This window comes from Hypanus sabinus, chromosome 11 (assembly GCF_030144855.1).
Source record: "Hypanus sabinus isolate sHypSab1 chromosome 11, sHypSab1.hap1, whole genome shotgun sequence".
NCBI classification, from domain to species: Eukaryota; Metazoa; Chordata; class Chondrichthyes; order Myliobatiformes; family Dasyatidae; genus Hypanus; species Hypanus sabinus.
In genome coordinates this window covers 103649680-103673464 of record NC_082716.1, presented here as the reverse complement: position 1 = coordinate 103673464, position 23785 = coordinate 103649680, and the positions used below count along the sequence as shown (strand labels likewise).

General features: G+C 43.1%; 1 protein-coding gene across 1 annotated transcript in view; it reads right to left on the bottom strand.

Annotated features, from left to right (window-relative positions):
* Window positions 1–1493: 1493 nt before the first annotated feature.
* LOC132402229 (protein Smaug homolog 1-like) overlaps window positions 1494–23785 on the bottom strand; it is a 121186-nt gene continuing 98894 nt past the window's right edge. The window contains exons 9-12 of the mRNA XM_059984995.1: window positions 19290–19491; window positions 17572–17698; window positions 10637–10720; window positions 1494–7938 (exon numbers count right to left, since the gene is read on the bottom strand). Coding sequence (XP_059840978.1) covers window positions 7910–7938; window positions 10637–10720; window positions 17572–17698; window positions 19290–19491 — 442 coding nt within the window. The 3' untranslated portion in view covers window positions 1494–7909. The remainder of the gene's footprint in view (window positions 7939–10636; window positions 10721–17571; window positions 17699–19289; window positions 19492–23785) is intronic.

The following is a 23785-nucleotide window of genomic DNA, read 5'->3' as shown; positions in this document are numbered from 1 at the left end:
CTGACTAGATTTTCAACAACCTTTGTACACCATGGTTCCTGTATCCATTCTTTCCATTTCATTGGAACATACCGATGCAGAATGCCACACACATATCCCCTGAACATTTGTCACATTTCCCTGAGAACATCTGCTCCCAATTTATACTTCCAAGTTCCTGCCTGATAGCTTCATATTTCCCCTTACTCAATTAAACATTTTCCAAACTTGTCTGCTCCTATCCCTCTCCAATGTTATGGTAAAGGAGATAGAATTGTGATCACTATCTCCAAAATGCTCTCCCACTGAGACCTGACACCTGCCCAGGTTCATTTCCCAATACCAGATCAAGTACAGCCTCTCCCCTTGTAGAGATATTGTGTCAATAAACCTTCCTGAACACACCTAACAAACTCCATCCCATCTAAGTTTCTTGCTCTAAGGAGAAGCCTCCAATCAATATTGGAGAAATTAAAATCTCCCATCACCACAACCCTGTTATTATTGCACTGTTCCAGAAACTGTCACCCTATCTGCTCCTTGATGTCTTTGTTACTATTGGGTGGTCTATAAAAAACACCCAGTAGAGATGGGAACCCCTTTGTTTTCTAACTTCTACCTATAGATTCAGTAGACAATCCCTCCACGACTTCCTCAGCCATGACACTATCAGCATTGCCACACCCCCACCTCCTTGGCCTTTCTGAAACATCTAAAGCCTGGCACTCTAAATTAGCCATTCCTATCCCCGAAGGCCACAACATCATAGCTCCAAGTACTGATCCACGCTCTAAGCTGATCTACTTGTTCATGATATTCCTTGCATTAAAATACACATCTCCAACCATGTCTGAGCATATCCTTTCTCTATCATCTGCCTATCCTCCCTCTCACACTGCCTACAAACTTTCTCAATTTTTGAGCCAACCGTCCCTTCCTCTGTCTCTTCAATTCAGTTCCCACCTCCCCAGAAATTCTAGTTTAAACTCTCCCCAACAGCCTTAGCAAACCTCTCCGCCAGGATATTGGTCCTGCTTATTGTACAGGTCACATCTGCCCCAAAGATCCAGAGATCTGAATCCCTGCCCCCTGCTGCAATCTGTCAGCCACACATTTATCCTCCACCTCACTCTATTCCTATATTCACAGACACGCGGTACAGGTAGTAATCCTGAGATTACTACACTTGTGGTCCTGCTTCTCAGGTTCTTTAACTCCCTGTAGTTGTTTTCTGGTTCTCTGGTAGCGTTTATAATTTAATGAACCTCAGTGGTTTTAAATCTGGCAATTCCAGTGATGAAGTGCATGTCTGATCTCCCACTCCCTGTGCTCTACGTGCTTGTCAAAGGGGAGGAGACAAGTCCTCAGTCCCCCCACACCCAGCCATGGCAGAATCAGAAACCAGAAAGCATCTGAAATTTAGTCCAAGGTTAAAACTGACCAAACTGACGGCCACAGTCTTTAAATAAAAACAGGACAGTGCAAGCAGAGAAAAGAAAAATTCAACACTTACGCACTTTTGCATATTTATTGTTTAGTAAGAAAATTATTTTCGTGGCATCAGACAGAACACAAAGGGATGTCATAACTTTACACCAGAGCTGAGATTCCTGGTTTCACAGAGAGGCTTCAGCCTGCATAGGGGTGGATATTTTTGAAATTTAGCAAATTAATATTAAAGTCAAATTCCAGAATCAACAAGGGTAAAGAACTCAATTTGTTTCAATTTTTTTTAAACTTAAAAAGAACAGGTGTGAGGAGTGCCTTTTAAGTTTTATTCCACCGAAAGTTGCTCAGTCCAAATTTCACTGAATTCTTCCCCACCCCCCAACTCCCATCAACACACAAAACAAAACAAGGACTGGGACAGTAATATTTTATTCCTCTTCTGTCATACAGCAGCCAGCCAGTTGATCAGATAACCAAGTGGGCAAGCGTCAACACATGGGCTGAATACTGTGGCTCGGCCCAACACTATTCACACCCAACACCCAGACTGGCCCTTACTGGACTGAAGGAAACTGACTGGGAGGCCTAGGAAGCCTGTTAATTACTCAGTTCCCAACTAATGCCAGCCCATGGCTAGCTGAAGTGTCACATTTGTGGAAGTTCTGATTTCTGTGGGTGAGGTGCAGTTACCAGTAGCTTCGTGAACAAGACAGGATCCTGTGGGGTTAAATCAGGCTGAGGTAAATGAATGGCTACACCACAATGAAACAACCTGCTGCCTGTTATCCAGGACTGGAAGTTACATGCAGGAGGTAAAAGGCCCCACAGTTGAGCAACGCCCTCCCAGAAATGGATATTTTCCCAACACATTTGATTGCCAAGGTGCTAAAAGAAAGGGAACAAGTGAAACCTTAGAAACCAGGAATGAGTCCGTTCCGGTCTTGGAAAAGTAAATATTTAAGGAACAGGCATATTCCAAAGTTTGGCTATTAAATTTCCCCTCCCTGCCCAGCAGCAAACATCGCTGCTACAGACCTCAATCTCTTCAACACCAGCTCCAACTTTACTTCAGTATTTCCGCCATTTCTTTATACATCAAGCCCTCCCCCCCTCCCCTCCCATACCCCATCCAATTCTGTCTCGAGAAGTACAACTTCCCTTTTACACGAGGAAGCAAACCTGCTGCAAAGGCTTTTTAATAATAATCGTGTAATAGAAAAAAAGGTTACTTAACTTGTGTTTTAAACATGTATCGTAGCTTGTAAAAAAAAGGGTGAAGTTTGAAACACAACAAACTTTAAATGACTTTGGCTTAGACCCCCATCTGGTGTGACTCATTCCAGATCTTAAACCCCAAATCTATAGTTAAGCAGATGCCCCGCTTGACGTACACCACACAGTACAAAAGGCACAGAACCCAGTCACATCTAGGTCAAAAGCAGGCAAATCCTCCTGACTTGCATTCCCACCCCCCAATAAATACTTCTGGGAGGGTGTCTAGAGTAGTCCACTCCCCAGTCCATTCTTGCAGCGAGTACATAAGCCCTGCCAATCATTCAGGTGCAGCTTGGCATCCACTGAAAGAGGTCGCAATTCCATCCTGTCCGAGTTACTGTCGACAGATTTTGAATTCCAGACAAACCAACTTGGTGTTAATCAAACCTCTCAAACTTCATACATTTTAAATCGCTGTCTTCAGCAGGTTTAGAATTATTTAAAAGTACCAAAATGACAAAGCACTGATTTCCAAGCCACTGTGTTTTATACAGGATACCGGAAAACAGTTATCCCTGTAACTAGAGATTACGAATAGGTTTTAGCAGTGTTTTAATCAATTAGTTAAATAATCTAAATGCTGCCGCAAAGGTATGAAATGGAAAGACTCAGGTGGTTGCTCAGGAAGACGTTACTTAAAGCCATGCACTGCTTCCCTGAAGGGGTCTATACACACCAGACCCCCAAGCTTGTGCTGTAGACTTATGAGCAGGACTGAACCATACAGGGTGGGGGAGGGGGCTGCTCAAATCACTCATTTTGTGTTGCACTGAAACAGGAAACTGTTGCTATAGTAGCACCTCATCAATTGTGCAGCAGTTGATACCCAAAAAAAACCTCCAACACTCACCAATACACCCGAGACAGTAATGTGGGCTATTTATAAACCTAGTCCTCATTTTGCTTTGACTGAATAGGGAAAAGGGACTATACTGGCTGAATCCATCAGGATGAAGCCAGCAAGTGTTGAACCTTGTGCAGGAACAATGTGATACCCAGTGAGTGTGAGTGTGGGGGGTGGGGGAGGGTGGTATTAGTCCTGGACCAGCCTGAAAGCAGCAAGGTAAATAACTGAATTTGGATTATACAGAGCTATGCAACTCCTCAGAGACAGATGAGTGATTCAAGATTGCTGTTGGAATTCTCCAGACAGAAAAGCAGCCCATCTTTCATCAGATTCCAACTTCAACAAAAAAGGTACAATTTGTGTTTTTTGCTGAACATGTAACGAGCTGAGCCATGGGATGTTACCTTGCATTACAAAGGAGGCAAAGTGTTCCCCCAAGCTGTTCTCTGGCAGCCCTGTGACAAAATCCACAAATCACCACTGCCTGTATGCTTTTATCTTCCAAAGAAGAACACAAATCCTTCATAGAGAACTATAAATAGAATATTAAACCTATACAAAGTTTAGTCATGACCGGTAGCATCAACAACTTTGCCACAGGTCAGAATATTTAATGAACGAAGTATTTTGGCCAGTGGAAAGGCTTAGATTAATGTCTTGGGTAGCTGTCCTCAGTTTTGTACCTTTGAATTCAGCTGAGGAGGTTAGATCATGCAAGCCTAGTGTCCTTCTTTCCCAGATGGTCACAGGTCAGACCTTAAAGCCTGCAGACAGATTGGTCGGAGGTGACAATGCTGGTGAGCCAGGGATGAGTGACTGGAGTCCAAACGTGTAGGGACAGGGACTGAACTGATGGAGTTAGGACAGCCCGAGAGGCAAGCTTCAGATAACCTTACTGTTCTGGCACACTTACAATGCAGGAGCCGCAGCACAGGTTGAGAGTTACAGCTCATTTAAGGAGAAAAATAAAGCTGACTGAAGAGTGAAGTCCTTTCATGGAGTTTGTAACATTGAGTTGTAACTTGGAAGATGTTTGCCAAACATGTGCATTCTTACAGGAACCAGCCGCACTTCCAGTTTGAATAACATTTAACAGAAATCATGGCAAGATGTACTGGTTCAGCAGAGACTGATGGAAGCCTAACTTAAATAATTTATCAAGGTGCATGTTTAAACAGACCCAAGTGTAAACATGCTCTAACACAGCTGGGGTAGGGTTCCCTGTACCAAAGAAACAACTTCAGCACCCAAATGGAGTCTAGACTATCACAGGTAGAGAGGGCGAGCACAGAAAACAGCGAGAGACCCTTTGCCAGAAAGCAAACAAGCAAAACAACTAAACGACACCCTCTCTCCAATTAAATGCGCTGACACAACAACAGAAAACACCAAGGGCATCTCACTTCCATAGAAAGAGAGGAGCTTAAGTACCAAAAAATAGGCAAATGAAGTGGGGACATTCTTGCTTAGAGGATAGTTCTGTGCCCAGTGTATTTAGGATGGACAAAGTCAAGATAAACCACAAAGTAAACGGAAAAGACAAGGAGCATCTGTGCACTCTGCATGCTGACTGGAATAACCGAGACCAACTCTCAGGCATACACCCTGGCTTAAAAAAATGTCCCCATGGTATTTGTTATATAAACTTCAAGAATACAATCCATGCGACTCTGCAACAGGGTAGAAGGAGGAGTTGTTGCTAATAACCATTTTGTGCTCAGTTTAGATCTGAAGGTACAAACTTCAAATGAGATTCTTCTTGCTAATGTGGAATTTTGTACAAAATTATGCTTCTGTTTGAATGCTGCAAAGGAAATGTACCTCAGTTTGCTGATGCTGGAAATCAGCAAAGCAAATAGTTTTGCAGGAGCCTGGCGACTGAAGAGCATGAATATGTGTAGGATGATTTGGCGTCCCATTCAAGTGGATTATTTGTGAAACAGACAGAAGTAGATTTGTGGCTCTCCAATTCCACAGTTGCCTTTTTCTTTTACAAAGTGGATTTCTGCCGGCAGGTGAGGGCAATTCTTTCCCACCGTCACGGTATCACTGACCAAGCCCAAACAATAGTGTCCCATCGTTTGAGATGGCCGCCTTGTGCACGACAGCTTCTTACCAAATGGACAATTTTGGAATAATTCTCTTGACGAGAACCACTGAAATCCAAAGTCATTTAAAGCCATGCCTGTGTTATACATGCCCCTCTTCCCTCTTAAAATGTAAACACATAAAAGTCCTTTTACTACTGAAGCCACAAGACTCCAGGCAAAAAAAGTGATTCATATAAACAGGCCCTTATAGCACTGAAACCCTTTCAAGAATTATTCTCACTTTTCCATACATACGTTCACTATATACATGAAACCATTTTGCTTTGAACATACACACCCCCCTCCCCCATTCTGTGCCTCATGCTAGAAAGTTATGACCCATGAACTCTTAAATGTAACTAAGCAACTGGGAAGTTACAAATACACGACTCCCAAATACTTTGCTTTGTTAACTTTTTCCAGCAAAAAAAGTTTATCGTTCTTTACATCAAAAGAAATATCGTGTTCTGAAAGCATCATCATTACAATAGAACTTTCTTTTCCTTGGTAACAGATGTTGCATTTTGTTTAACTGGGGGGAGAAACTGTTCAGAGGCAAGACTGATTTTTTGGCTTAATTAGTCCACATTCCCACTGATATGTAGTAACATTGAAACAATTCTTATCAAAGGCACAAGAAGAAACTTGTCTGCAAGTATGAAATATCCACGTCCGTTTTACGCAGACAGTTCTGCGTTCAGGATGCAAACACAGGAAGTTGAAGTTTTCGGTCTGAAATATTTCCGTGAACATGTTTTCTCCCTCTCCAATGCCTTTTGCTGGTTGCTAAAGTGAACCTGCAGATGTTGGTCTTTCCCTGACATGTCACTGTTCAATGGGATGTGGCGGGGTAAGCATACTTTGGGGTTGGATACATTAAGATCTTGGTAGAAAGACTTTTTCTGCTGCTCTGGTACAAGACCAAAAGTTCAGGAAGTGAAAAAGTTTCACTCTGGGTTTCAGGGGGTTAACGCGCCAGTGATAAGCCGTGAAGAATGAGGGAGATGGCTGGACACAGGTGAAGGGGAAAGGGGGTGCACTGCCTGCTTTATGCTTTGAAAGACTGACGTCTCATGGGTCAATGACAGAATCCTTCAGCTGCTTGAAGTTCAACCATTGGATTCAGTCCCAGAACATCTGCAGACTGTTTATCCATGTTTCTAGGTGTTGCTCCTTAAAGCCTCACTAGCCAACCCAATACAGGACTTTCTTCCCCAAACTGTAACACCACTATGGAAATTTCAACTAGGGTCTGCATCTCTTGCTTGGTGTTCCAAGAATCAGCCAACCTTTTCCTGAAAGGTCACTGAAGCCTTCATGGAATTCCAAAATAAACCAAATGCTCTGGGGCAAGACTCTTTCAAGATCTTAGTTAAATTGAAAGCAACCAGGATGGGCTGGATGGGAAGGCAGTGAGAAGTGAGGGGGCCATCAGAAAAGGAGACAGTTGGCTCCTGTTACAGGTCCACAGAGTAGAAAACTGGACATACGATATCAACCATAAAGTACAAGAGTAAATTCAGTCCAAACAGTGCTAAATTGGAGTTGTGTAAATGTATTTTTGCCATCAATACAAGCACAAATGCACAGATATAACCCCAGAAAAAATGTCAGTTATTTTTCTCCACTTTCTTCAGCTCCTCAATGAATATGCTGGAGCGGTTTCGCTAATGCAACCATTGTTTTATCTAGTAATGCGTGCTTCAGAACAGAACATCTCTTAGATAGTTTAAATTTCTTAAATGGTTAACTTGCTTGCATCACTTTGACCAGAGATTTTCTGTTAAATTAGTGACAGACAGACAAACTCCAGACCTGCACGGCTGCTAAGTACTGCATGCATCGGTACCAGACCTGAATAACAACACAGTAATTAACTCATGCAGGTTTCTATTAAGACCATTATATCAGCCCAAGAGTTCCCGTCTCTCCTCTGTCATGAGCACTGCTCAGCACCTTGCACTGTCAATCACTAATTTCATATTAGTTCCCAGTTTTTTTTTAAATTAAGTTGAGCTAAATGTATTTGTACCGGTGCTGAACCTTTAACCAGATGGATACTGAGGAAAAAAAAGTTAAAGTAAAAAATATAATGGGAAGCAGACTGAAACTAGTTTGGCTTTCAGTCTGATTCCCCTGAGGTTAAATAAAGATCAGCGAAAATATACATTGTAAGGTGTAGTGACCCCATCAAACATCAGTGGCATTTCCTGCAGCTGTTGTGTAATGTCAGTCTCTCAACAAGTGTTCACAAGTGGAATACGGCGGACTAAATAGTTGACGTCTTGTCCACTCCATCTGTTAAAGTGAAAGGAAATTATATCAGTGGTATCATTGTATGACATTTCCATCACAAGACAAGTTCTTGTCTAAACTTGCCTCTGCCACGACAAATGGGCTTTATCTATGCAATAATACTCAACACAATAAATATAAATTATAAGATAGCTTATATACATAAATTGATTGTATGTCTATAAAGTGATGCTAGGCACAGGAGTGTCTGTACTCTGTACATAAGGTGACTGACAGGAAATGATAAAGTAGTGGTGGCTGGGGGTGTGGTGGGGTGGGTCAGTGGGTGGAGATGTTGATCAGCCTTAATGCTTTGGAAAAAGAACCATTTTTGAGCCTGCTGGTCCTGGCATAGACACTACATAGCTTCCTCCCTGATGGGAGTGGGGCAAACAGTCCAGAAACAGGATGGCTGGGTTACTTTATTTATTTATTGAGATACAGCACGGAATAGGGCCTATGAGCCTTGCCACCCAGCAACCCCTCGATTTAATCAAAGCCTAATCACAGGACAATTTACAATGACCAATTAACCTACCAACTGATACATCTTTGGACTGTGGGAGGAAACGCAAGCACCCAGAGGAAACCCATGCACTCACAGGGAGAATGTACAAACTCCTTTATAGGCACTGGCGGAGAAAGAACCCAGGTTGCCTGTACTGCAAATTGCTCTGCTAACCGCAATGCCATCGTTACCAGCCCTTTTCCAGCACCTTTCTGCATGGGGGGAGAGGGGGAAGAAGAGGTCGGTGTTGCGTTGGGCAGTTTTGAGTACCTGCTGTCTGCCACAGTACAGTTTTACTACCATGCGGTGATGCAGCATGTTAGGATGCTCTCTGCTGTGATCTGCAGAATGTGAGTATTGATGTGCATACTCCAGCTCTCTTCAGCCTCCTCAGAAAGTAGAGGCGTTGGTGAGTTTTCTTGACTGTGTAGTATGTATTCTGGGACAAGAGATCGTGTGAGTAGTGCACTTGCAGGAGTTTGAAACCTATATATTGAAGAGCCATTTTCAGACTTGGTAAGCCAAATTATCACCAACCAAACTATTAACATTGTATAAAATCATTTCCCCCCCCAATCAAATTCACACTCACTTAACCATTTGTTAAGGGCTCAATAGCAATTGTTTAATCTATTATTACAGCTGGCTCTGAAGGAACACATTTAAAAACCAAGAAGTTTAAAGTATATGTTATATGATACTGTGCAAAAGTCTTAGGCACATGTAAAAGATTCTGTAAAATGAAAAATGATTTCAAATATAATGAAAAGTTTTAAATATCAAAAAATTACTATAAAGAGCAATAAACAGCAAAAGAACTAAATCAAATCAAAATTTGGCATGACTACCCTTTGCCTTTAAAATTGCATCATTTCTCTTAGGTACACTGTCGTGCAGTTTCATAAGAAAATCAGCTGGTATGTTTTTCCAGGTATTTGGGAGAACTTGCCATAGATCTTCTGCAAACTTTGGGTGTCTCATTTGTTGAGATCAGGGCTCTGTGAAGGCCTTATCACCTGAAACCTTGTTTAAAAATATCCAGGTTGCCTAAGACTTTTGCACAGTAATGTATGTCACTGCAAGTCTCGGCATTCTGGGTTTCACAGAGGAAGCTTGGTCCTCAGGTGTTCAACCACTGTTGCTACAAAATACAGATTTCAATCTTTACAAATCTGATGGCTTCTGGAGGGTCATTTGGACAGATGTAAAAGAGAGCTGAGAAGTAACCTCTTTACACAGGGTAGTCAGTACCCGGAATGAGCTGCCAGAGGAATGGTTGAGGTGGGTACAATTCCAAAATTACGATAGGTACACAGAGGGACTGAAGGTGGGCATCTGGGCAAGATTGCTGTGGTCAACGTGGACCAGATGGATCAAAGGACCTGTTTGCTTGCTGTATGACTCCAGGACTCTGCGTCCCACTGATTTGTTGGAACTGGAGGTGGTGGTGAAGGGAAGAGAGAGAGAACTACATTGTGGTCACATTAGTATATGTTGAATACATTCAGATCCAATCCTTGTAGGTTAATATCTCCAGAAAACCCAAGAAATTGTAACAATCTCCCCAAACACAAATCATAGATAAAACTCGTTTATCATGTGGTTGCTAAAATTTCCCTTTAGGACTTTTACATCTTCATCCGGGAGACATTACACCACAATTGATTTTCCTATAAATGCACTGCCAGCATTTATTGCCCAAAGCCAATATGGTGATGATTAACTGGAGTTTTGGACCTTCGCAGCTTTCAGTGAAGGAGTGGTGCTCCAGCATTTAGTCCCCTAATCAATATTTCCAAGCAGAAAACCTGAAGGTGAATGTGCAAGTGAAGAACTTCCTCATCCCCACCCTCCTCAGTAGCGGCTGTCAGAGACCCTAGTAAGTAACTGTGGTGTGTTCTATACATAGCACTAGAGGAAGTGAATATTTAGGTGACAGTGCTGTTTTTCTGCCCTGGATGGTACCGAACACATTATTGTCGACTAACTATGAACAGTTTTCTCAAATATTCATATCACTTCACCTTATAGATGGAGGAATGACTTGCTTCTTTAACCACAGTTGATGCAGTCAACTTTCTGTAAACAGAGTAATCCCAAATTCTGATTGGCAGTAACAACATACATCCCTTTCCCAAGTGATTTCCACTCAGCTCTTAGAACTCAAGGTGGAACCCATGGTGGAAGACCTACCTCCTAAGGCATGCTCTGTCATACTGAGGCAAAGGGACTCCAATCTCGTGTTAATCTCCGGTTCCGTCACTGGCACTTGACATTCTGGTGAAATAGCAAAAACCCTTTGTAAACCAAAATAATGAATACCAAAAACTGTCCTGTCCTTCTGTTTCTGTGGTCAAAGGCTGCTGAGTATTCTGGGATTTATTTCCAGTGATGTTAACAGCTGTCCTTTCTGGATGAAACAAATCTGAGTCCCTTGGAAGGTGCAAATACAGTCCGATCATGCACGGAGCATTTTGCACATGTGATTAGCTTTCTGGTGCAGATTTTCATCTGATCTGCATACCTTCAGATTCCCCAATATCAAACGAGAACTTCTGAACTTTCTACTCTGCAATGGAACACCTCATTCCTTCTGTGAATGGTGCTGCAGCAAAAGCCTTGCGCTCAACGACAGTAAGACAAAAGAACTGACTGTGGACTTTAGTAAGGGTAGGACGAGGGAACACACATCAGTCCTCAGAGAGGGATCAGAAGTGAAGTGAGTTAGCAATTTCAAATTCCACAGTGCCAATATCTCTGAGGATCTAACCTGGGTCCAACATATTGATGCAGCTACAAAGCCGGGAAAACAGTAGCTATATTTTATTAAGAGCTTGAGCTGATCTGGTTTGTCACCAAAGAAACTCAGAAACTTCTATGTGGAGAGCATTCCAACTGGTTGCATCACCATCTGGTATGTGGTTGGGGGGGGTGGGGGCAGGCGACTGCATAGGATCAAAATAAGCTGTAGAGAGTTGTAAACATAGTCAGCTCCATCATGGGTATCAAGGACATCTTCAAGGAGCGATGCCTTAAAAAAAGCAGCATCCATCATTAAGGACCCCCTCCCAGCTCATTCCTTGTCTCACTGCTACCATCAGGAAGGAGATACAGGAGCCTGAAGGCACACACTCAATGATTCTGGAACAGCTCCTTCCCCTCTGCCATCTGATTTCTGAATGGACTTTGAACCCATGAACACTACCTCACTAAATTTGTTTTCTATTTTTGCACCAATTTAACTATTTAATATATACAGATGCAAGAAAACGTTTGTGACCCTATGCAATTACCTGGTTTTCTACATTAATTACTCATAAAATGTGGTCTGCTCTTCATCTAATTCACAATAGAGAAACAATCTGCCTAAACTAATAACAAACAATTGTACTTTTCATGTCTTTATTGAACACACTGTTTAATCATTCAGTCCAGGCTGGAAAAAAACATGTGAACCCTTGTATTTAATAACTGGTAGAACCTCCTTCAGCAGCAATAATCTTCAATCGTTTCCAGTAGCTGCCGATCAGAGTTAAACAATTGCAAGGAGGAATGTTAAACCATTTCTCCATACAAAATTGTTTCAAGTTCATCAATATTTCTGAAATACCTTGCATAAACAGTCCCCTTCATGTCATGTCACAGCAGCTCAATTGGGTTAAGGTCTGAACTTTGATTTGGCCATTCCAAACCACGAATTTTCTTCTTTTTAAACCATTCTGTTGTTTATTTACTCTTGTGTTTCAGATCACTGTCTTGTTGCATTATTGAACTTCTATTAAGCTTCAGGTGACAGACTGCTACCCTGACATTCTCCTGTAAAATGTCTTAATACAATTTTGATTCATTGTTCCCTCAACAATTGCAAGTTGTCCAGGCCCTGAGGCAACAAAGCAGCTCCAAACCATGATGCTCCTTCCACCATACTTCACAGTTGGGATGAGATTTTGGTGTTGGTGTGCAGTCCCCTTATCCCTCCAAAAAAGTGGTGTGCATTTCTGCCAAAAAGTTTGACGTTTGTCTCATCTATCCACAGAAGACTGTCCCAGTAACGCTGTGGAACATCGAGGTAGTCGTTTGCAAACTGAAGACATGCAGCAATGTGTCTTTTTGGAGAACGGTAGTTTCCTCTATGACATGCTTCCATCAACATTTCTCTTGCTCAGTGTTTTTCTTATAGTGGACACATAAACAGAGACTTCAGCAAATTCTAGAGATTTGTGCAGGTCTTTTGCTGTTACCCCAGGTTCTTTTTCACCTCCTTCAGCATTGCACGTTGTACTCTTGGTGTGATCTTTGCAGGACACCCACTCCCAGGGAGAGTAGCAACAATACTGAGTTTCCACCATTTGTAGACAGTTTCTCTTACTGTGGACTGATGGAACACTCTGGTCTTTAGAAATGCTTTTGTAGTTTCCAGTTTTGTGCATCTCTACAATTCTTCTAAGGTCCTCTGAGAGTTGTTCTGATTGAGGCATGGTGCACATAAACTGATCTATCTCGAGAAAAGCAGGCTCTGCCAGTGACTTAACTTTGTGTGTCTTTTTAAAAATATAGGGCAGGGCACCTCTACACTGCACACTGCTGATCTCATCTCATTGACTGGGCCACCTGACTCTAAATAGCTTTTGTAGAAGGTTCAGATACCTATTTGAACCCAGACTCTGATTGTTTAAATGGTGTTCTCAGTATCGACAAGTAGTTCTATTGTTTGTGTGTTATTAGTTTAAGCTTGTGTTTGCCCATTATTGAGACTTAGATGAAGACCAGACCACATTTTGAGTACTACAATAACCTGTTTTCCAAATATTCTCTTTCTGACACCCGTTACGGAAAACCTACATTAGTACCCTGTTTTCGCTAACCAAAGAGTGTTTTCACTGCTACAAATAAAGGCAGCGTGCACCATGAGCAGCCAAGCTCCTCCCGCGGAACTGCATTCTAGCCGTCATTGCTTAAACACTTGCCTGTGAGCATCTGTGCTTTATCTCGATTTACTTTGTGCATTCGTTAGCAAGATGAGTTTTAAAGTATCAGAAAAGCCTAAAAGAGCTTATAAGGGTGTTACACGTAGCATAAAACTAGACATTATTAAGCATTTCGATCGTGGTGAACGAAGTAAGGACATTGCGCGTTGAATTTGCGTCTGCGTCCACCGTTCGCACTACTTAAACGCAGAGAGAAAGAATCTTGAAAGTTACTGTTGGTTCTGCTTGTAGCAAAGTGGTTTCTTTCAGTCGGCTTCCAATAATGGATAAAATGGAAAGTAAGCGTGGTGTTCTGTTAAGTTATCTCGTACTTAAGAAGAAATCAGTTAGTCTTTTTAATAAGCTGAAACAGAAAGCATTGGATGATGGTGATGAAAGTGTTGCGAAAGTGGAATTTAAAGGTAGTCATGGGTGGTTTGATCAGTGTCTGGGCAAGGGCAGCTTCATAGCTTAAAGTTTATTGGAGAGAGTGCTTCAGCTGATACTGAAGCTGCTGAAAAGTTCCCAGGTGGTTATTCGTATAATCAAGTGTTTAACTGTGATGAAACTGTAACTGTAAACACATACTCCGCTCTCCCCTCCTCACAGCCCCCCACCCTGCTCTCATGACTACACCGCTCCCCCACGGTGGGCTTCATAGCTGACAGGTGAGAAGACAGCTGAAACGTCTCCACCCAAGCAAGGCTGCAGGCCCGGATGGTGTCAGCCCCAGGGTGCTCAAAGCCTGTGCCCCCCAGCTATGCGGAGTACTTCACCATGTCTTCAACCCGAACCTGAGTCTCCAGAGGGTTCCTGTGCTGTGGAAGGCGTCCTGCCTCGTCCCTGTACTGAAGATGCCGTGCCCCAGTGGCTCCGATGACTACAGACCGGTGGCATTGACCTCCCACAACATGAAGACCCTGGAGAGACTTGTTCTAGAGCAGCTCCGGCCTATGGTTAGGCCACACTTAGACCCCCTCCAGTTCACCTACCAGCCCCGACTAGGAGTTGAGGATGCCATTGTCTACCTGCTGAACCGTGTCTATGCCCACCTGGACAAGCCGGCGAGCACTGTGAGGGTCATGTTTTTTGACTTCTCCAGTGCGTTCAACACCATCCGCCCTGCTCTGCTGGGTGAGAAGCTGACAGTGATGCAGGTAGATGCTTCCCTGGTGGCATGGATTATTGATTACCTGACTGGCAGACCACAGTACGTGCGCTTGCAACACTGTGTGTCAGACAGAGTGGTCAGCAGCACTGGGGCTCCACAGGGGACTGTCCTGTCTCCCTTTCTCTTCACCATCTACACCTCAGACTTCAACTACTGCACAGAGTCTTGCCATCTTCAGAAGTTTTCTGATGATTCTGCCATAGTTGGACGCATCAGCAAGGGAGATGAGACGCAGCACAGGGCTATGGTGGGAAACTTTGTCACAAGGTGTGAGCAGAATCATCTGCAGCTTAATGTGAAGAAGACTTAGGAGCTGGTGGTGGACCTGAGGAGGGCTAAGGCCTGTTTCCATCCAAGGGGTCAGTGTGGACATGGTGGAGGATTACAAATACCTGGGGATATGAATTGACAATAAACTGGACTGGTCAAAGAACACTGAGGCTGTCTACAAGAAGGGTCAGAGCCATCTCTATTTCCTGAGGAGACTGAGGTCCTTTAACATCTGCCGGATGATGCTGAAGATGTTCTACGAGTCTGTGGTGGCCAGTGCTATCATGTTTGCTGTTGTGTGCTGGGGCAGCAGGCTGAGGGTAGCAGACACCAACAGAATCAACAAACTCATTCGTAAAGCCAGTGATGTTGTGGGGGTGGAACTGGAGTCTCTGACTGTGGTGTCTGAAAAGAGGATGCTGTCTAAGTTGCATGCCATCTTGGACAATGTCTCCCATCCACTCCATAATGTACTGGTTAGGCACGGGAGTACATTCAGCCAGAGACTCATTCCACCGAGATACAACACTGAGCGTCATAGGAAGTCATTCCTGCCTGTGGCCATCAAACTTTACAACTCCTCCCTCAGAATGTCCGACACCCTGAGCCAATAGGCTGGTCCTGGACTTATTTCCACTTGGCATCATTTACTTATTATTATTTAATTATATATGGTTTTATATTGCTATATTTCTACACTATTCTTGGTTGGTGTGACTGTAATGAAACCCAATTTCCCTCGGGATCAATAAAGTATGTCTTTCTGTCTGTTATTGGAAAAAACTGCCAAGCAAGACATTTATTTTGATAGAAGAAAAGCAGGCTAAGGGACACAAGACATTGAAGGACAAGTTTACCCTAATGCCTATAATTAACACTGCTGATGATGCTGTCCTTAGGCCTCTACTAATGTACAATTCAGAAAATCCGAGAGCACTTAAAGATGTTGATAAGAAAACACTTCCGTTGTGTTCCATTCACATCCAAGTGGTTGGAATACCAGAAGTGTTTTTTTCTGAGTACATGAGTGGATATGTTAGTCCTTTTGTTGAAAAACACTGTAGAGAAAAGAACCTTGATAATAGTTGCCTTGTAATTGTCGATAATTATGCTGCTCATCCACCTGGCATTACCAAGTATGGCGGTCACATTTGTGTTGCGTTCTTACCGCTGAATACGACATCGTTGCTGAGCCGTGTGACCAAGGCCTAATAGCCCCAATCAAGGCTCACTATACGCAAAATGTGATGCATTTTATTGTAAAGTGCAATTGACAGAGAGGGCAACTCTGAGGCATCTTTGCGAGAGATCGGGAAAGAGTACAATATAAAACTGGCAATCGCCAGCATCGGAGATGATCTCGATAGGCTATCAGTCTCGATGAGAAATGGCGTTTGGAGGAAATTGTGTCCCAAAGCAGTGAACGATTTTAAAGGCTTCAAACCATCATCAATAAATACGGCAATAGTGAGTTTGGCTAAGGAGGCTGGGTTTGTGAATGTTGACGAAGATGGTGTTGAAGAGGTTTGGCATCCCATGACCAAGAACTGACAGATGAAGAGCTGATACAATTGCAAGAGGAAAGGATAACAATCGGAACCAAACGCAGTAGTGAACAGCCCGAAGGTGAAGTCGTCCAGGAACTGAATGTGAAGTAATTGCGTGAGATTTTCGCTGCGACTGGCAACGCTGCAACGATTGCAGAAAAGTATGACTTTAGGTTTGAAAGGGTACGTAGGTTTAGGGCATATTTGTAGGATGGTTTGAATGCTTACAAAGAACTGTACGATAGAAAACTATGCAAGGCTAAGCAGTCAAGCATACTGTCATTTTTCAAGCCTTCCACATCAGATGACGAACCTCGATTTTTGACACTGAGGCAAGCAGACATAGAAGAAGGTGACTTGCCTGCCCTGATGGAAACAGACGACGATGAGATGATACCCCAGTCTCGTGTACCTCCCACCACCCCAACCTCCGACGACTCAGCTTAACACACCATCATCAGTGTGCTCACTGTCTTCCTGATTCCGGTAAGTGAAACTACACGGTACATACATTATTTCTTCTTTACATAGGCTGTGTATTTTTATGTGTTATTTGGTATGATTTGGCAGCTTTATAGCTTAAAAGTTTCTGGAGAGAGTGCTTCTGCCGAGAGTGCTTGCGTGAGATTTTCGCTACACTAGACAGTGCTGCAATGATTGCAGAAAAGTATTCCTATTTTATATAGGCTGTGTATTTATCAGATCATTCCTGCTTTTACTATATGTTACTGTTATTTTAGGTTTTATGTATTATTTGGTAGGCTATTTTTTGGGTCTGCGAATGCTCACAAATTTTTCCCATGTAAATAAATGGTAATTGCTTCTTCACTTTATGACATTCTGGCTTACGAACAGCTTCATAGGAACGCTCTCCCTTCGGATAGCGGGGGAAACCTGTAACTAATATAGAAAATCAGGTAATTGCACAGGGTGCACAAGCTTTTCCTTGCAACTGTATACTTACTGTAAATCACAACTTTTTTCTCTATTATTATGTATTGTATTGTACTGCTGCCACAAAGACAACAAATCTCACGACATATACTGGTGATATTTGGCCTGGTTCTAATTCTGATACAGAATCTCCAAGATAGATGCTATAAGTATTTTTAAACTTTGCCGTTTCTTTCTTTCTTTCCAGAGGAGATGATCAGGAGCTGACCAGCTACAAACCTGCCTGCTGGAACATCAGGATGGTTTGCGGAGAGGTGTGCACAGGAAGAGAGTAGGTTCGTTGCACAGAGCTGCGACTTTGACTCGGCATGCTATTACTGCCACCAGGATTGGCAAACCACAGGTTCTGTTAGGAAAGGGAAGATATGTTTAGCTCAGCATGTTTGAATTTCCTCTCAATAGAAGCTTAAATATTATCTGTTGAAAGAACATAATCCTTCATTCTAGCAGCCACACAAAGTGCTGTCAATGATAAGAAGTTGGTTACCTCAGCTTCTTCAATAGCTGTAACACCAGAACTTGAATTCCTTTCTATGCGTGGATACATCTAGCTCATTGATTACTCCATTCAACTCAATGCATTTTTCCTTTCAACCCCATTTTTCTGCCTTTTCACGGTAACATACAAGACCATAAACTACAGGAGTAGGCCATTTGACCCATCGGGTTCTCCCCACCATTTCGCCATGGCTGATCCATTTCCTCCTCAGCCCCAATCTCCTTCTTTCTCCCCATATATCTTCATGTCCAGACTAATCAACAATTTAAAACCCTCTAACTTAAATATATCCAATGACTTGGCTTCCACAGCTGCCTGTGGCAATGAAGTCCACAGATTCACCACTGTCTGGCTAAAGAAACTCCTCATCTCCATTCTAAATGGACGCCTCTCTATTCTGAGGCCCTGTCCTCTGGTTTGAGACTCCCTCACCATAAGAAACATCCTTTCCACATACACTCTATAGAGGCCTTTCAATATTCGATAGATTTCAATGAAGTCACCCCCATTCTTCTGAATTCCAGTGAGTTTGGGTCCAGAGTCATCAAATGCTCCTCACACAGTAAGTTTTTCAATCCTGGAATCATTATGGTGAACCTCCTTTGAACCCTCTCCACATTTACCAATCAAGAACCTATCAAACTCTGCTTTAAATATATCCAGTGACTTAGCCTCCACAGCTGTCTGTGGCAATGAATTCCACAGATTCACCACTCTCCGGCTAAAGAAATTCCTCCTCATTCCGTTCTAAAAGGCTGTCCTTGCATTCAAAATTATGAGGGGTTTAGATAGGGTAAACTCGGGGAACTTTTTCAACTGAGGTTGAGTGAGACTAGAATTGGAGGCCATGGGTTAAGGGTGAAAGGTGAAAAGCTTAAGGGGAAAATGAGGGGAAACTTCTTCATTCAGAGGGTGGTGAGAGTGTGGAATGAGCTGCCAGTGCAAGTTGTGCATTCAAGCTCAATTTCAATGTTTAAGTGAAGTACAGGGATTCTTGGGGCAGAGGGCTATAGTCCAGGAGCAGGTAGATTGGAGTAGGCAGTTTAAATGGTTCAGCATAGACTAGGTAGACAAGGGCCTGTTTCTGTGCTGTACTTATCTATGGCTCTATTTTGGAGTTGTGCCCTCTGGTCGTAGACTCTCCCACTACTGGAAACATCCTCCCTGTGTCTACTCTATCTAGGCTTTTCAATATTCAGTACTCTTCAATGAGATCCCCCTCTCATTTTTCTGAACTCCAGCTGGGCTCAGTGGGCTAGAAAGGCCTATTATCATGCAGTACCTCTGACTAAATAAATCAATACAACCTAATTGAAATTCAGACTATGAGATTAACCTGGTGAGTGGTTCAGCCAAACTGAAAGAATCTGCATCAAAACAGACCTTCCAAATGTATTCACTTTGCACACAAATGCTACTTCATGATAAACACACTAACCTGCCTGCCTTGGCTTGCCAGTGGGTTAAGTGTGTGCCTTGGAGAAACACCACCTAGATTAGCAGCCGACGTGCCAATCAGATTCATGCGGTTTGCAGAAAGACCCCTTGGAGGGACCTGGAACGGCCGCTGGCCTCGTCGGTTCAGGCCGCCAACCACAGAACCGGCTGTGGGGAGGGAACTGGACTGACCAAAGCCCCAGCTGGAAAACAAGAGCACAAAAACATTTTGGTAAGCAAGCACAAATCTGAGAGTGTAACGAATGACAACACTTTATTGGGCAATATGAGCAGCATTAACTCCGCCATGGCGCTTCCAAACCCAGCTGTGATAAGAGGAGGGTTGGGCTTAGCGCTAGCAACTCCATCCCTTAAAAACCCAGCGCTGCAGAAACGGCAACAGATACTCAAAAGACCTCATCTCTGGGAGAGGAAGTATCGTCACCTACAGACATATGAAGTTGTGCGGTGAAAGCAGAAGCCACAGGATCGATTAACCTTTGGCCCAGGACAGAGGACTCTGGTGATGGGCTTAAGATGATGATGATGAGTGGCATTGTTAAAGCCACATTTTATCAAGAGACCCTTAACTCCATGTTTTTTTTTTAAATGACTTTTGCATTTCTCTGGTCATTGAGACTAGGGCAGGGGTCGGCAACGTTTACCACTAAAAGAGCCAATATGGACCCATTTCCCACAGAAAAGAAAACACTGGGAGCCACAAAATGAAATAACACTGCATACAACGGGGTTTTTTTGCCTTTATGCTATGTATAAACAAACTATAATGTGTTGCATTTTTGAAATTGATGAACTCCTGCAGAGAAAACGAAATTACATTTCTGCATGCAACAAAAACATTTTGAACTCCGAAAAAAAGACGTTGGGTTGAAGGTTACTACATAGGTAGCCTACCTTGGATCGAAGAATTAAAAGAAAGCGCGCACTGGCGGGTGTCAGGCATTGGCAGTGGTGATGTATATTAATAGCGATAAAAAACACGTTGTAGCGGTGTAGCGCTACACGCAGCGCTAAAATAAAGACTGCAGTCAAAGGTAACTTTATTCGAACTAAACAGCCTTGCTTTTAAGCCTCCCTCAACCCAGCCCCCATGGACGCAGATGCTGCAAAAGACGCGTACTCACAAACCCCCGTAGGCTATCTCCCTTAGCCGGAATGCTGGCTAATTGTGAGGAAATGTGTCGCCACACTTAGATTGTACAAGATCACCATAATCTTCAAATTTAGAATTACATTTCAAAAGCTAACAAACTAACATAAAATACATTTTAATTAAATACTGACCAATTATTTCCCAAAGCAACAGGGAGCCGCAGGTTGCCGACCCCCGGACTAGGGCAACAGGTATCCCAAATTTCAGAACTGAATCCTCTCCTGCAAAGCTCTACCACGTGTACGGTATGTTCTACCATAGCAGGGTTAGTGAGTGATTTCCCATTAGAGGAGCACAGACGATCTGAATGGCCAATTTGAGTGTAAACAGGATCTTAAATTATCACTTAATTCAACATTTTCACCTGTTTCAAGGGTTTGCAGAAATCTAGAGCCAGAATGACTATCCTGTTTCTAAACAGACTGAGTATCAGCTGTGGTTCAATAGACAGCCTGGAATGGGCCAAAGAGCAGGATGTCCGAGGTGAAAGAGCCACAAATGGCTCGGGAACCGCAGGTTGCCGACCCCCGGACTAGGGCAACAGGTATCCCAAATTTCAGAACTGAATCCTCTCCTGCAAAGCTCTACCACGTGTACGGTATGTTCTACCATAGCAGGGTTAGTGAGTGATTTCCCATTAGAGGAGCACAGACGATCTGAATGGCCAATTTGAGTGTAAACAGGATCTTAAATTATCACTTAATTCCACATTTTCACCTGTTTCAAGGGTTTGCAGAAATCTAGAGCCAGAATGACTATCCTGTTTCTAAACAGACTGAGTATCAGCTGTGGTTCAATAGACAGCCTGGAATGGGCCAAAGAGCAGGATGTCCGAGCACAAACCTAGGCCAGCAGTACAATGTGGGTGGATTAGGTAATGCACCAATTCAGTAAGGTTTGATAAAGTTGTGTTGTTTCCTTTGGAGTGGCAGAGGTTGGGGGACAAACTGACAAAGGTCTATAAAATTATGAGAAAAGATAGATAGGGTGGAAATGTCAAATAACCAGAGGGGCACACACAAAATGCTGGAGGAACTCAGCAGGCCAGGCAGCACCTATGGAAAAAAAGTACAGTCTATGTTTCAGGCCAAAACCCTTCGGCAAGACTGAAGGAAAAAAAGCCGAGGAATAGATTTAAAAGCTGAAGGGAGAGAAGAGAGAACCACCAGGTGAAAGGTGAAACCTGGTGAGGGATGAAGTAAAGAGCTGAGAAGTTGATCAGTGAAAGAGACAGAAGGCCATGGAAGAAAGAAAAAGCAGAAAGGAGCACCAGAGGGAGGTGATAGGCAGGCAAGGAGATGAGGTGAGAAAGGGAAAAGGGGATGGGAAATGGAGAGGGCTGGTGGCTTGGGTGGTATTACCAGAAGTTTGAGAAATTGATATTCATGCCATCAGGTTGGAGGCTACCCAAACAGAATACAAGGTGTTGTTCCTCCAACCTAAGGGTATAGGTTTGCACAAGGAAGCACTGTATGAGACATTTAGACAGTATTCCCACCACTGCCTGTAAGGAGTTTGTATGCATAGGTTTCCTCCGGGTGCTCCGGTCTCCTCCCACTGTCCAAAGACGTACCAGTTGGTAGGTTAATTGGTCATTGTAAATTGTCCCATGATTAGGCTAGGACTGAATAAGGGGACTGCTGGGGTGGCTTATTCCATACTGTTAGAGTGTTAGAGAGGCTTATTTATCTACAAGTAAAATTTAAAATGTGAACCTGCAGGAACTGGAGGGAGATAGTCCACATGCAGGCAGATGGGATTAACTTAAATCTAGTATCATGATCATAGAGATATTGTGGCCTGATGGGCCTGTTCTTACATTATACTGTTCGATCTTCTATTCTGTTAACACAGTGGGGGAGGCTCATGAGAATAATCCTGGGAATGAAAGGGTTAATATATAATGTGTATTGGATGGCTCTGAGCCTTACCTGCTGGAGTTCAGAAGAATAGGAGGGAAATCTTAATGAAACCTACTGAAAATTGAAAGGCCTGAAATAGTGGAGATGGAAAGGCTGTTTTCTACCGGTTGTGGAGTCTAAGACCAGAGGGCATAGCCTCAGAATAGAGTGATGACATTTTAGAACTGAGATGACCAGGAATTTTTTTAGCAGATGATGTTGAATCGTGGAATTCATTGCCATAGACGGCTGTGGAAGCCAACTAATTGGGTATACTTAAAGCGGAATTTGATAGGTTCCTGACTAGTAACGGTGTCAAAGGTTACAGCAAAATGGCGGGAGAATGGGGTAGGAAGGAATAATAAATCAGCCATGATGGAATGGCAGAGCACACGATGGGCCAAATGACTCAATTCTGTTCCTGGGTCTTAATACAAAATTTGTTAGACGGAGCTTACTGTGCGTGAATTGTTCGTAGTAATGCAAGAGTGTAAATGGCCACGCGCCATTTGAATGATGTTGTTTGCGATACCGAGCCAAGGAAATGATTGCAGCACTTCCCTTCCTAATACACTCAACTTTTAGCAGAGATGGCACCTCAGAAATTTGAAATGATTAATTAAGTGTAACAGAACCAAAAGGCATTAAAGTCACTTTTGCACTCTTTAAGAAACTGGCCAAACCTGCATTAGTCTGGGATAGAATGAATCATCCTCAAATTGGGTTCTTTAAAAAAGGCAAGCAGAGAACCCAAACTGGGGGTAAATTCACAGGAGATATGAGGGGCAAGTTTTTTTTAATATACAGAGTGGTGGGTGCCTGGAATGGTGGTAGAGGCAGATGCATTGGGACTTTGATGAGCCGTTTAGATGAATGTGAGAAAAATGGAGGGATATGAACATGTAGGCAGAAGGGATTAGTTGTACTGGCCACTTGATTACTAACGGTGCCGCAGCAAATACCTTGCACTCAGCTTCAGATTGCACAATATCTAATTGTGGACTTCAGAAAGAGTAAGACAAGGAAACACACACTATTCTTCATAGGGTAATCAGACGTGGAGAGAGTAGGCAATTTCAAGTTTCTGGGAGCCAATATCTCCGAGGTTCTAATCTGGACCCAACATATCGATGCAGCTACAAAGGAGGAACAACAGCAGCTACATTTCATTAGGAGTTTGAGAAGATTTGTTATGTCACCAAAACACTTGAAAATTTTTTACAAATGTACCATGGACAGCATTCTAACTGGCTGCATCCCCGGCTGGTATGGTGGGGGGGGCGGGGGTGAGGAGCAGAAGGGTTATTACAAAAGATCGAAATCACTTGAAGAGAATTCTAAACTTGGTCAGCCGCATCATGGGCACCAGCCTCCATAGTATCTAGGACATCAAGGAGCAGTGCCTCAAAAAGGCAGTATCCA